Raw genomic sequence first — 14,417 nt, forward strand, 5'->3', positions numbered from 1 at the left:
AACTATACTCGTCACCGTGATCACTTTGGTATATATAACCCTATATCTATCTCTTTTAGTTTTAGGACTTACAAACAACCGTTATGTGAACAAAACTAAAATACTCTCTTTAGCAACTTTGTTGCGAGAGTATAATTATGATTTACATATCTCTTCGATCGACAAAATACGGGTTCCACTGAACGGCAATTTCAGTTTGCGGAAAAAGAAGAAATCCCACGGATCCAAATATGGTGAATACGGTGAATGATTGATAGTATTCATTGCCTTTTTGGCTTTAAATTCAGTCACAATCGTGACTTAAAACGATGTTGCGTTATTATCGTGAAAAATTTATGAATTGTTCTTCCACAATTCCGGCCGTTTTTTACGGAGTATCCCACGCAATCGCCTCAATACTTCTAAATAGACCGTTTGTCCCTCCGGAACATATTCATGATGCACTACACCACGAATATCTAAAACATTGATTGATTGATTCAGCAAGCTAGACACTCTGGAGTCTCATGATTATTCGCTCACATATTTAGATTTTTATTTCAGATTATTTAGGCTTTGAGTAGCTAAAACAGAAAATGATAGAAACATTTCCTAACACATACGATTTTTCGATTGTTGTAGTCAATGGGTGGAGGGGGCAAACAACCCCCATTTGCTAAAATGAGTGCAATTAATTCGATTTCGATTATTTTTTTGTCACGAGATGGCTACCTTAGTGACACCATACGTATTCAACGCTTCTCGAAACCATGATCTCAATAAAAACTACTCACGGAAAGAAGCATTTCGTCAGAAAAGAGAAAACTGCAACGGTTACAGTTACTTAAGAGGACTTGGCATCCTAAGGTTGCTCTGAAAGTTCTGCCAGACTGCTCAAATAGCTGATACAATCAGATCGTTATTTTGGATACTGAGCAGCTAGTTATTTGTAATGTTTGTTCGGCCAGTTCAAAACCAAAAATTTATGAGTTGAGGCTCGTTCGAATGCCTCAATTGAGATGGCTTGCTTGAGCTATGAAATATTTTGTGGAAATAATATTGAAGAACAATGTTTCATGCCTTCGTACAAGTGTAAGCTTGTGCATATAATACATGAAATTATATTTTTTTCCACATCATGAATAGCTATGCATATTCTTCAAATCAGACGTGCACGGCAAGCACGTCAGACTAAACTTTTAATAGCTGTCATTTTGGTTCATCACAAAGTTAATGTGGTCAACACACCACAAACGAACCCATTCATAGCACCGTTAAAATGTGGACTGGGCAAGCTAAAGAATTTTTACAAAGTTTTCCATAAACTTCAGCACCTTTGCACGATTTTGCACAGAAACCACTCACTCACTGAGGTGAAGCAGAAAAGGATTAAAATGGATGATGCGAAGATACAAACGAACCAATGCCAGACGATTATTGTGCTTGGTGTTATGAAGGAAAAATTGTTTTGTGCAGCAGCGAGCTTAAATTTCATTTTATCAACAGCAGCAAGAAGAAGAAGAAGGCGTAGCTAGAGAGGTGGAAGGCACTTGATTGTAAAGAATTGGAAACCGCTTGATAAAACCAATATACTCGGGCATATCACATGACTGCACGACTGAGGAAGCGGTGAGTGACCGAAGGAGAGCGCACCGAAATAGCAATAATAACCCAAATCAACTGTCGACAAAGCATTCGAAGTCATCAATTTCATATTGTTACGCACAAATACATAAGTGAACACACGCACACACACACACACACACACACACAAGTTCACTTGGAAAGGAAACGCACTGGGGCAAGCAAATGCATTTAGATAAGAGGCGCTGTAAATGAAGCAAACCGACGGACGAAGAAAGTCGAAACACAAACCGTTCGTAAAGTGTGAAACTAATGAGAAATCGAAATCGAAATCGTATATTGGCACTTGGCGGCAGGGCGGCGGTGCGAAACAGCGGCATTGTGTTCAAGTGTTCAAGTCGGAGTGAAAGTCAAGCTGCTGATGAACAGCCGTACGTCGGCAGCGGGCACGGGGCAGCAACGATTGCAGACGTGAGTGCGAATTGCTCTTGATTTGCGATAGCCCACAGACAATTCAAGACACGCAAACACACGCTCAATCAAAGTTGCTCGAGTGCCTCAGAGTGAGGTGAGTGCAGAAGTATCGATGCGAGTGTTTGCCTGCATGTTGCTAGATGGAGTTAGATTATCCCTTTTAGTAGTTTTCCACACGTACGCACCCAAATAGACTGGCTGGCAGTTGAGACAGTAAGCACTGGCAGACAGTTGAAGCGTCCGAACCAAGCAATAGACACTCACTAAACCAATGTTATAAACAAAACTGTGTGTGTGTGTGTGCTGTGCAACACCTGTCTCTTATACACATCTAGATGTGTATAAGAGACAGCTGGCAGACAGTTGAAGCGTCCGAACCAAGCAATAGACACTCACTAAACCAATGTTATAAACAAAACTGTGTGTGTGTGTGTGCTGTGCAACACGAATAACATGAATCACTCGCTGTTATCAAAGTGTAACTTTGTTGGTCAAACCCAAGGAGACTGCGAGTGCTTGTGTGTCTGCGACGCCGAAGTAATCAAAAACTTTTCACGTTGCCACACAGGCGATTTTATTGGAATCGACTAAACAAATGGGTCTGCGAATCTATAATTTCAATGTTAAGTGTTTCTCTGTATGTTTTGTGGGGTTTGGTGTTGTGTGTAACACAAATGTGGAAATGTGGGTGGAATGTGTTTGCAAAAAATATTTAATGGCACCTGTAAGTGGCAAGGTGAAAGTTGTTTTTGTTGTGCGTAAGTTTAATTGAACTTTAAATTAGACAAACTCTATTTTGGCAAGTTTATTCGGACTTAAGAGTAAATCAGGAGACACGTTAACTAACAACGATATACTGTTATTATATATTTTTGGAAATTACTTTTTGGGTTTAGAGTTTTATTTTCCAATTACTTTGAAGGAGTTTGAAAAAAAAAAAAAATTGCTTTCGAATTTTGACTGGAGAAAGTGTCTCATAAGAACCAACGGAAGTTCGCTGAATATATTTATGAAATAAAAAAAAAATATTTTTTTTTTTTTAATTTTAAGAATTTATTTATACATTTAATAAAAAAGTCGTAAATATGGCTTACAAAATGTTGGCAAAGACTTATGATAGCATTATTATACATATTGTTTTTTTTTGTTCCGAATATTTATACTCCACACCTTCATATTTGCTACCAGTATTGTCGTTCATAACTAATATTGTGTGAAGAATGTGCCACATAAAACAAAATAAATTTAATTACAACCTCAAACAAATCCTCAACGTCACATTGCTCCCTAGTCGTTAAGCAAACTGCAATGAATTTTGGGTAATTTCAAAAGTGTTATTGCCAATACGTGAAAGTAATGTGCGCTGTAGTTCATTTTCGATAAGTAAATGCGAAATTCTTTTCGACACTTGCCTGGCATGGAAAACGCTATACAGTTTGGCTTTATTAAAAAGGGCAAGCAGCAGCACCAAAACATAAGCAAAAACAATAATGAACGCAACGCATGCCATGTAAATGAAATCTACCATCTTTTGTTGTTGTTATTTGAGGGTACAATTGTAAAAAAAATTTGTACTAAACATACCGCAATAAACGTAAAATTGGCAACCGAATTGTCGCAATAAAAAGTAGGCTTTGAAATTGGTGGCGCTTTGTGTGGAACCCTTTGCGGTGTGGTGAAAGTGGGAGCTGGGCTGTGTCTAATGCATGTGATCATATATTTATATAACATTTATTAGGGTGGGACAAAATACAAATATTTCTTTTTCGCTTCGTACTGTAGTAACTATGTTCTTGAAAACCTCTCAGATAGTATCTCTGCGTATGAGCTTTTAATTGTAACGGAAAAGATCCTCCGCATAGAAAAATTCAAACATCGCTTCCAACTACTGGAAAGAACATATTGTTCAATAGATTTTGTAGGAAATTTAATGCACTATTGCCACTTGTCTGATGTCATCAGCATAATTACCAGTTCAAGTTATTTCTCTCTTCATATGACTCATTAAACAGTATCATGCTAAGAGAAATGTCAAATGACACCAACTGCATGCCTAAGTTGTAGTTCTCGAATGGCAATAATTTTGATAATTTTAGATTCTACGAACTGATGTCATTTTATAAGGTTATACAGGAGTACACTATAGGTTCTCAGAAAGAACTGAATAACTTCATGCTTAACCGCTTTACCGTTATATACGAGTACTTCAACATCTGATATACTGAGGCTTTTTTGTAAAATTATTTGTTCATGCTTTGGAATAGTTTTTGTTTGGTGTTCTATACATATATCCGACAATTTCCATCTTGAGTATGATATGGGTTTCTGATGTTTTGACGCAACAGAATTTGCTTCGTAGCATTTAACTGTCATTTGTTTATCAACTATCAAAGAAATGATTAATGTTTTAAGCAAATTGTTACTGGCGACGGAAAGTGCGTTGTTTACAATAATGCAAATCGTAAGCGATTATGGCTTGAAAAGAGAGATCCATACAAACCACTACGTAGTCCGATGCTCAGCAAAAAAGGTTTTGTTGTCTGCTTGTTGGGACTTCGAAGGGATTGTTTATTTTAAGCTTCTGCTCGATAATGCCACGATTAATGCTGAAGCACATTATGATCAGCTGGACAATATGAGTGATGCACTCAAACAGAAGAAGCAGAAATTGATCCATAGAAATGCGATACAAGTTTGATAGCTCGCCAAAAGCTTTTGCAGCTTGAATGCTATGTGCTATCACACCCAACATATTTTCCCAGAATGGGCCACTTTAGGCCTATTACTTGTTTCGGTATTTGCAAAATTTGTTGGATGGGAGGTGACGACCGCAAATCAGGAAGCCAAAAGCTAATTCGACCAGTGTTTTGGTTGCAATAATCGAACATTTTGTGACTGTGGAATCAATCTCTTGCCCGAAAGATTGCAAAAGGTATTGGATGAAAATAGAAAATATATAACTTAACAAAATGTTGAATGATTATTTAAATTGCATTAAAAATATGGAAAATAATATCCTGCGACCCAATATAAAAAAAAGTCAAAGAATTTTGATAAAAAATGACAACAATGGTCAAAAGGTTCTCTTCGGGCGGTGGTGAACGAAGAGACGGACACCGATTATATAGATGAATATATGAGGATTGCACAGAGACCTAAATTTTTTGTACCCTCTCTTCAGTCACAATGATTCACTTAGCCCCAGGATATTGATAAAGGTCAACATGCTGCTAGGTGGTATTGAGGTGATGTGATCCCTATTTGTAAACAAGAATCCGATTGCCTTTATTATGCGCCTATAGGCTGCTGTACAGTCAATTACAGGTGTTCTGGAGTTTCAAGTTCCATGTCGCAGGAACGGAAATTCACACAAGAAGCCAGACCCATGTTATAAACATAAGTGCCTCGTGCACCTACAATGGTCAGTGTAGAGGTTGTAACCAACTTGTCATGGTACAGGCCTTGGAGTTGTTGCCACTACTCCTCCCCTTCCTCGTTGCGGAGCAGCCTTTGTATGGTGGGGAGAGCAACCGCATTGAAAGGTCCTACGCAATTTTGTGTATGGTACGGAGCGGACGATCTCATCAGCTAGCTCATTTCCAGATAAGCTGCACTTGGTTACTTGGACCTAGCGTGAGGTTTTATGAGATAATGTATAAAATTTGCACGTGTGTCTTTCTCGAAACTTTCAATCCTTAATCTAACAATTCTGATTTTATGCGATTTAAAAATTTTATTTAGAAGTATTTTATTAAACGCCATTGCTTATATCAGAAAAGTCTTAATAAATGTCAGTTACATATGGGTGGCCCTCATTTTATAGTTATGTTGCTGTTTATAAAAGACGTAGAAATTTAAAACATATATATATATATATATATATATATAAACATATCGTATATATATGTATATAGTATAGTGGTTTTTTTTTATTATTCCTTTCGATTGTCCTGCAGGTAAGCAATGCTCTACTCACATCTCATCTACTACAAAAATTCTTGCTCCCTCACAATAAAACATGTTTCGTTGTGTGTGCGCTATGCTCATAACCTCTAAAATTGCCTACTTACGAGTAACTGTTTGATATGCCGTTAAATTGCTGAAAATATTTATTTGGCCGCAATAAATCGCCGATATTCGCCAACGTTACTTAAACGTCAGCTTTTGCCGCGCTCGCTTCGCTTTGGCCTATAACTGTGCTATGCTTTACATAAAGTCATTGTTACTGTTGTTGTACTATCATTAAAAAGGTGTGATTTAGTAGCGCCCAGCAACATTTCTAGGTGTTCTATTGCACACCTTTTTTGTTGGCGCATATTTGTTCAATTTACACCTTTTGCTTTGCATGCTGCTGACGGACACGAGCTGTTGGATTTGTAGGTGCGTGTGTGTGACTTGTAAGGATGAATGAGTGCTGTATGTGTGTGTGTGTGTGTGCGTGTGTGCGCTTAGCTCCTGCAGCCATATTTATTATTAATGCGTGGATTAAAGCGGCAGAAACTGTTTCAGCAGCAGCTAACGCCATAATAGCAGCAACAACAACAACGAGCACCTCTAGCTTACGGCAGCCATACAAACACCGGTGTAGGTGTAAGTGTTCGCCTACAAGAAAATACCCTTTGAAAAAGCTTACGAGTGTGTATTTCTCGCTTTTACTCGTGCTTCTAAATGCACGCTGAATAGGCTGCGCTATGCCCCGTTATATTTATAGTATATAAGCATGTGTATATGTAAAGTGTGCGTATAATCTTACCTGGCATGCGTTAACGGTATTATTGTCGGTGGATTTGGCGGCTGCTGTGGCACGATAAGCCCACGCCGGGGCGGTCCTCGCTGTGGCAGTGAAATATCTCCGGCGGATCTTAATGAAATTACACCAACACTCTCACGGTTCGAGGTGAAACGTACCCGGCCGCCCTGTGAATTAGAAACAGCACCAAAATACGCTACATTATAACAGTGTTAAAATATTCGCAAAGAAAAGTATACATTTGCATGTGTGTGGCAGTGCGCGCGGCCGTAAATGTGGCTGCGGTCTGCTGGGAAAATGCTCGGAATTATGAAAAATTAACAAAGTTTAGAAAAGTTGGCAAAAAGCTCTGCCACTAAGCAATACAAGCCTTATTTGAAATTGTATGATAAACCGTTATATGGCCAATTCGAGTATATGTGCGGCGCTAGCAAAGGTGTGTATTGTGCGCTTTCTATTGTGTTGCGGTATTAAAGTTGAAAATTCCGTTGAAAATGTTTGCTTGAGCAGCGCTTTTTCTCTACCCTAATCTTCGGCTGTGTTTTAATTTTCAATGGGATCTCGCTTTTGTTTTGTTGTACGTATTTTTATGGCGGTATTGGAATATTTGGTTTGATTACGGTGTTTACATGTCTTTAGAATGAATGAAATTTTAATCAAATTGCCAGTTTGGGAAATTTAGAGAAGTAGCTCGAAAGCTTCGAAGCGATTAAAATTAATAATTTATAAGTAAAAAATATAAAAAATATATTGAATCTTTTCAGACACTGCGCAAGAGAAGAGTTTCAAAATTTTTTTTTTAGCTATTTATTATTAGAGTGGATAAAAAAAATTATTATTTTTTTTTACTTGATATTCTGAAAGTTTGTAGGTTCGCAGACACTTCGAAGAAAATTTTTCCAAATAAATTCTTATTTGTAATGGGAATGTCCTTCCTTCGCCATACATTTTTCTATTTTTTCCTTATTGACAGATTGAAAAATTCAAATCTCGCTTCCAACTACTTGGAAAGTTATCCTGGGGGCCTATTCTGTAACTCGATTCGAAAAAAACTTTTGTCGAATTCGAATTTTTTTTATTTTGTAACTCGATTTTCGGATTTTTAAGCTAGTTTTCGAATCAAATATTCGTTAGCTTTTGAGTTGTAGAAAGCAAAAACGAAAATTGTACGTATATATTCTGGCACAGGGTGGTGCAACTTTCGGATAATTATAAAGTAGATCCGAATTTCGAATAGAATACATTTACGTATCGAGATACAGAATAGGGCCCCTGTTTAATAGATTTTGCTGGAAATTGAATGCTCTTCAAAAAAGTCACAAGCGACTTTTTCGTCAATTTTACCTTTTAAAACATAATAACCGTTGAAGTTCGATAATTTTATGGCAAACTTTTTTTCTAATTTTACAACTTAATGAAAAAAAAAAATCATTATAAATGGTAAGACTCTTAGATTTGTAAGAAATTTAATGCTTACTAAGCGAAAAAAAAAATTTTCGTTTTTTTATGACTCGCCCTATATTTTATCGATAGAGAGTATCAAATTACCACACATTAAATAATATGTATAATTAACACTGAACTGCTAAAATTATTTTTTTCTTATTTATGGCACCAAACTATGTGTTTTCGATAGATTGAGTCATAAGTAAAAAGAGATTTTTTTCGTTTTTCTAAGTTAGCCTCCGAAATGGAAGTATTTTTCGAAATAGGGTTATTGAAAACCCATATTATTGAGTCTAGCAGGTAGTTAACAAAAAATGAAAAGGAAAATATATGTCCGACTTCCAAACCTTGCAACACAATTGAAATGACAGCAAACCGTTGAAGATTTCCATATATTTGTTTTTCAGGAACTTTCATAGCATTAATATTCCAACATTATCCAAAAAGTTCTTCAAGCGCTGTCATTCACCAGTTACCAGTCCAAATGGTCGAGCGATTCATCGAAAATGGACTCAATGAATGAACCATCTGAGGCGTAGCCGCGGCCAACATTTGAAAGGCATAATCTTCAAGGAATAAATAGCGAAAAATATTCTTTCTATTGATAATAAAGCTTCTATATTTTTTTCTTAAAAAAAAAAAAGTAGGGAACCTTGCAATGGATCACACCTTATAAAGAAGTTAAATGAGTGATTCAAATATGTTATATTGAGATCTTGAGGGCAAAAACTTATTCAATATGTACGAAAAAACTTTCTAAAAGTCACTCAGCGATTCTTAATCTGTAGGGTCTAAGCACGGAGAATATTATTAATATAAGAAAATCTGACTAAGACGATCACTCCAAACCAATTCCTTGCAGTCGCGCTGATATTCAGCTCTCATTCTCTTCAGCTGAATAAGCGCTAGAGACCTACATTAACAGCTTTCAAACCTAAGTATTGCATTTTTTACTTTACAAGGGCTTCTGCATTGCAAAGACTGGTCTGTGAGGCCCTACGCACTTTAGTTCTAATTATCAAACTGATACTTAGAGATTTTCAAATTCGACTTATGCTATGATGTCTCTAGAAGAGAATTCATGATATTTAAATTTAATGTGTCCCAACTTTATTGGGAGATTAAGCGAAAACGCTTGAACTTACATAAATTGTATGTTTACTTACAACCCCAGTTTCAATTTACCCTTCGTTTACTAATAAAAATGCAACAAAAAACTATGCTAAGAAATGTTTACATATATGACCACAACTATCCTCCGCCCACGATCTCTCGCATAAATCATCTGCGTAGTTCTTTATTTGCTGAGTGCTTGTTTTTTGCTTGATAGTTTGATTATTCCTCATAAATGAAATTTGCTCTTTTGTGGCTGCGAAATTATGCCGCTTCCCTAGAAAGCGCGTACTTTTCGCCATTTGTCAGCGAACTTAAAAATTCCTAATAAATTTATAACAATTTGCCCGAACGACAATTGCTGCAATACTCCGTTATTCGGTAATTTTATTCGGCACTGTGTTTGCGTCTTTTCGCAACCAATTCAAATAAAGTCGAGTGAAACCGCAAATATTCGTTGTATTTTTTATGCGTTGCCCGGCACTAACCCCACAACCGCCCGACACACGCGAATGAATAAAGCCTGTTGGGGATGTGGGTGTGTGTACATATACAATCTGTGTGTGTGTGCGTTCGATTGCGCAACTAACAAAATTTGACATCAAAGCAAACTGAATGGAAATTGAAGGATTTGATGCGGAGTCAAAAACCACTTGCCAAAAGCCACAAAGCTCATAAATCAAAGAGAAAACAAGTTCACAGTTTAATCTGCCACCCAACAGCAACAAGAACCACCATTATCGAATGGCAATGCAATGGCATTTACAGTTATGTACGACTGCCACTATTACTACGGCCGCTGCTGCTGCTTGAGCAACCAAAGAAGAGACACGAAGTGCGGTTTCCGATAACGCCGCAGCCTCGGGCTGAGCCACCGACGCCGACGCCTGGCAGACAAAAGTGTGGCGAAATCGAAGCAGACTACTTATTAGGATTATGGGAAGCGGAAATTGTAAAGGACAGCCAGCGTCTTCGCAGCGCTCTTGAGCACGCACCGTATTTGCCAAACGCGCAGCGGGTGAGCGACTTGCATGGGAATGCTTGTGGGTGGCGGGGGGCGCATTTGGTTTGCAGTGCCACAAGAATTATGCATTTCCGCGTTGTCAATAAACATAAAGTGAATTTCAATAAAAAATAGAAAGCAATAAAAGAAGGCTAACGAATGAAGCGAAAACACTAAATTGAAAAAAGAGCAGCAAAGAGCGTTTGCTCTGGGGAAGACGGCAGCCAGCAAGGAATCATAAATGCCCAGATGCATGTGTGTGTGCCTGTGGACGCTCGCTGGCGAACCCGAAATCAAAGCAAAGAAAATATATTCAGCGTGTAATTTAATAAAGCGATTGCAAATAAAATCGAAGAAATGTGCGCTGCAGCCCGAACAGAGACACTCGGGCAGACAGACAAAAACACTAAAAAAAGAAAGGCATGTGAAAAAGGAAAGAAAATAAGCAAACGGGTAGTTGGAAAATACAAATAATGAGTGGTAACGGGCAAAAAGGGCAGGCTTCGATAAAGGATGCTCGCACGCCAGAGTGAAGTCGGCAGTGAAGCGAGTCATGGCGCAGCTTCAATGAACTTGAACTAAAACCGCACGCAAGGGTGCGCCCGTGTGTGGGTCTGTCTTCTGCCAATACCATGTAGAGGAGTAATGTGGAGGGGTACCTTGTGCCTTGCTATTTTGTGGTAAAGTAGGCCTAAAGGAGGCAAACAGGAAGCTAATGGTGGCGCTACTTTGAGGAGAAAAACATTTTTTGGTTGAAAAATATTTTTATGAAGCTGAAAGAAGCATAAGTGAGCGCTATTACTGTAATTTGTTAGAGAAGATAGAAAAAATTGTTGTTAATTTTTAAGATTTTTCGACCACAAATTTATTATATTTTCCTTTAACACCTTTATGCTGTATTGACTGACACTTGGCAACTCTAAATTTCAAATAAAAAAAAAAATTGAAATTTAAAAAATTAATAAAAACGCCGCATCTTAAATCGGCAAGCGCATAAACGACTTCTAAGCTTAAATTCGAAAAATTATTTCAGCTATTTGGCAAATGCTCAAAAGCAGCGTTCAAGTGCGCAACCAAATAAAATAAAAAAACGTACAGTTAAAAGGTTGCTGCTTCCAAAAGCCGCAGTACAAAAAGTTAAAGCGGATATTGGTCAGTTCTGCGCGCCGAAAAAAGGTAACCACTTAAAGGTTGAAAAATGAATTTCCGTAGCCCCCGGTTGTGGTTGACTGGCAGTGAATTGCGGTGAATTAGATTACAGCAAAGAGACGACAATGCTGAATTTAAGAATGTTGCGTTGTTGTTGTTTTTTTTTTTTTTTGTAGCTAACAGCAATTGTGGTTAGATTGAAATTAAGGGCAAAGGCAGATCTTTTCTTATTCTAATATGAGTGAAAAATATCAATGGTGGGATACAATATAACGGGTGATCCATGTGCAAGCTGTCATGTTTTTTAACCACACAGTGAAGAAAATATAGCAGCCGTAGCTGAGAGAGCACACGAAAGCCATGGCGAGTCAATTCGTTGCCGTTCGCAGCAACTTGGACTGACTTGGTGCATTTTATGTCGAGATCTCAAATTGAAAGCGTACAAAATACGGTTTGTGCAAGAACTGAAGCCTCTCGGCATTTCCAAGAACCGTCGCTTTGCCCGATGGGCTTTTAAAAAGCTTCAAGAAGTTGCGATGTTTTCGAGCCAAATATTGTTCAGCGATGGGGCTCATTTCTGACTCAATGGGTATGTAAAGAAGCAAAATTGCCACATTTGGGACGCAGACCGATCTGAAGAGATTCAAGAGCTGCATCAATTAAGGGATTTATTGTTGATGATCAGATAATTTCGTGTTTTGAAAGACTTGTTATACTCTGTTAATGTATGGATCCCAACCTTAACCCTCTAGAAATCAGTTTTCATTTTAGACTTCGAAGAAAAATTATGAGTGGCTCCTTGAACGAACTGTTTGAACCATATGAAGTTTGATAAGTGTTTTTATAGTCCAAAATATTTATTTATTGTAAAATAACTTTGGCTTTCAATTCTAGTCTTATCGTTTTCTGGTAAGTGCACTGTCTAGGTATATTTGTTCTTCACAAAAAGTCCTCACATCATTATTTTTACTACAAATATAGGTATAAGTGAAAATTTTAAATAATTAATGTTTTCAGAATTGCTTTGGCTTGGCTTTTAGGCATAAAATTTTATAAAAAAAAAAATTATACGATCTCTTCTATATTCCATGGTTGAGAAAAAACGAAGATACAATTTTTAAGTAGGGAGATGCTTGGTATAATATTTTTTGTAAAACTCATGAATGGATCAGTCTGTAGTCCCTCTCTTTTATTTGATATTAATTTTAACGTTCCCCCTCGCTTTACCAGGAAGTTTAGACCCTTACTTTTAAAACTTTCTAGAACAAATTTTGAGCTAAAAGAAGCATTCCGCCACATAAGTCATGATTTCAATTCTTATTCCAGCACAAATGATCTCACAGACTCACTCTTTACCATTAAAAAATTATTTTATCTAATCTTAACAAGTAACATTTAAAAATTATAAACTTTAATTTTAGTTCTTAATTTTAGCTGTCGAAAATTTTGTTTCTGTAGCTGAGCAGCTTAAGATCGCAACGCTGAAAACTCTCTTGCCCCTTATGACTCGGCTATTTCCGCTCGTTCGCGGATTATTATTATAAGTCTTGCTCAAATACTGAGGAAACATAAGAAATCTTTCACATACTTTTCTTGAATTAAAAATTCTGAATGAGTGAGTTGATATGTATGTTTTTATATATTATCTACTTAGATGCCAAACATAGTTCTTACTTCATTGGCTTTCGCTTATCAAAATCATTACCTGTATTGTAGCGGCGGGTCCGCAATTGATGCCGGACATCAGGAAGTCGTCTGGATCGCTCTCATATGGCGGCTCATCATACCAGTGACCCTGATGATGAAGACCGCTTACGGCGTAATGTGGGCCGCGTAGAGCATCGTCATACATGTAGGTATCGTCTGTGAAGGAAAGATAATAAATTGATATAAACAAATATAAGTAAATATGCCAAAAAAAAAAAAAAAATATAATAAATATATATATATATAAATAATTAATTTTAAAATACACAAAATTTGCACTCAAAATTAATGAAATTAATGTGCTTAAATTCGCTTAAGAAAATACATAAAATTCCCCTAACAAACACTCGAATGCGCCGATGCTCATACACACGTGCTTTGCGCTGCCAAGTATGCAACTATTTTTTCATACCAACACTTGTGTGCAGATGTTTAGCATTTCACGCGCATTTACATGGAAAATGTGGCGCTGCTCAAGTGCACTGTGCCTTCAAGTAGAAAAGAAAGCAACAAGCTTGAAGAAGTAGCACCGGAAGCATGGCGAGAAGCGAGAAAGTAAGTATGCTAAGCGACAGCCGAAAAGTGTCATTGCACCTTTGTTTACTCCACATTTCGCCAAGATGCAGGCAGACCAACACTCGTATGTGTCTGTCCGACGAGCTGTCGTGTGTATTGGTAAGCGAATGCGTTGCTTGGCTGCTAAAGTAGTGCGGCAGCCAAAAGAGTTGAGCATGTGCTCAACATTTTTGTTTGTGTTGGCAATCTTGTTCTTGTTGTGAAAGCAGAAAGCAGATGCATGCGTGTTGGTGCATGTGTGGGTATGCAACTGTTTGCACGCCAAACGGAAACGGACGTATGCATTTTACGCTCACTTAGGCATAAGAGTCGCTCTCACAGAGTTGCTTGCTGTTGCAGGTGAACAAAGCCGTTGGGACGGAAAGTCAACTTTTTCGCAGGTGCAACAGCGAAGCGTTGGTAAATGACAAAATGTTTGGGGAAATATTGTAGCTGTGTATTTTTAAATTTCATTTCAATAAGAAAAAGAATTGTAAAACATTGAATTTCGAAAGAATAAAAATTGTATTAAAGTTCCTTTTAAGCTTACCTATGCGACCTTCACGGCTCATTTGAAGTAAACCTTGCCGTATATCTCGCAAAATCTGGAAAGTTAAGAGAAAATTCATTTAATATAAAATAGTGTTTGTAAGTATA

General features: G+C 37.4%; 1 protein-coding gene across 1 annotated transcript in view; it reads right to left on the reverse strand.

Annotated features, from left to right (window-relative positions):
* The window catches only part of LOC108975008, a gene marked incomplete in the record, with an annotated part of 358,586 nt that overhangs the window by 11,492 nt on the left and 332,677 nt on the right, over positions 1-14,417 (reverse strand). Inside the window, 3 exon segments of the mRNA XM_018943206.1 lie at positions 6,791-6,954; positions 13,204-13,361; positions 14,311-14,365. Of these exon segments, the coding sequence (XP_018798751.1) occupies positions 6,791-6,954; positions 13,204-13,361; positions 14,311-14,365 (377 nt within the window).

This window comes from Bactrocera latifrons, unplaced genomic scaffold (genome assembly GCF_001853355.1).
Source record: "Bactrocera latifrons isolate USDA-ARS-PBARC rearing strain unplaced genomic scaffold, ASM185335v1 scaffold_60, whole genome shotgun sequence".
In the NCBI taxonomy this organism is placed as follows: Eukaryota; Metazoa; Arthropoda; class Insecta; order Diptera; family Tephritidae; genus Bactrocera; species Bactrocera latifrons.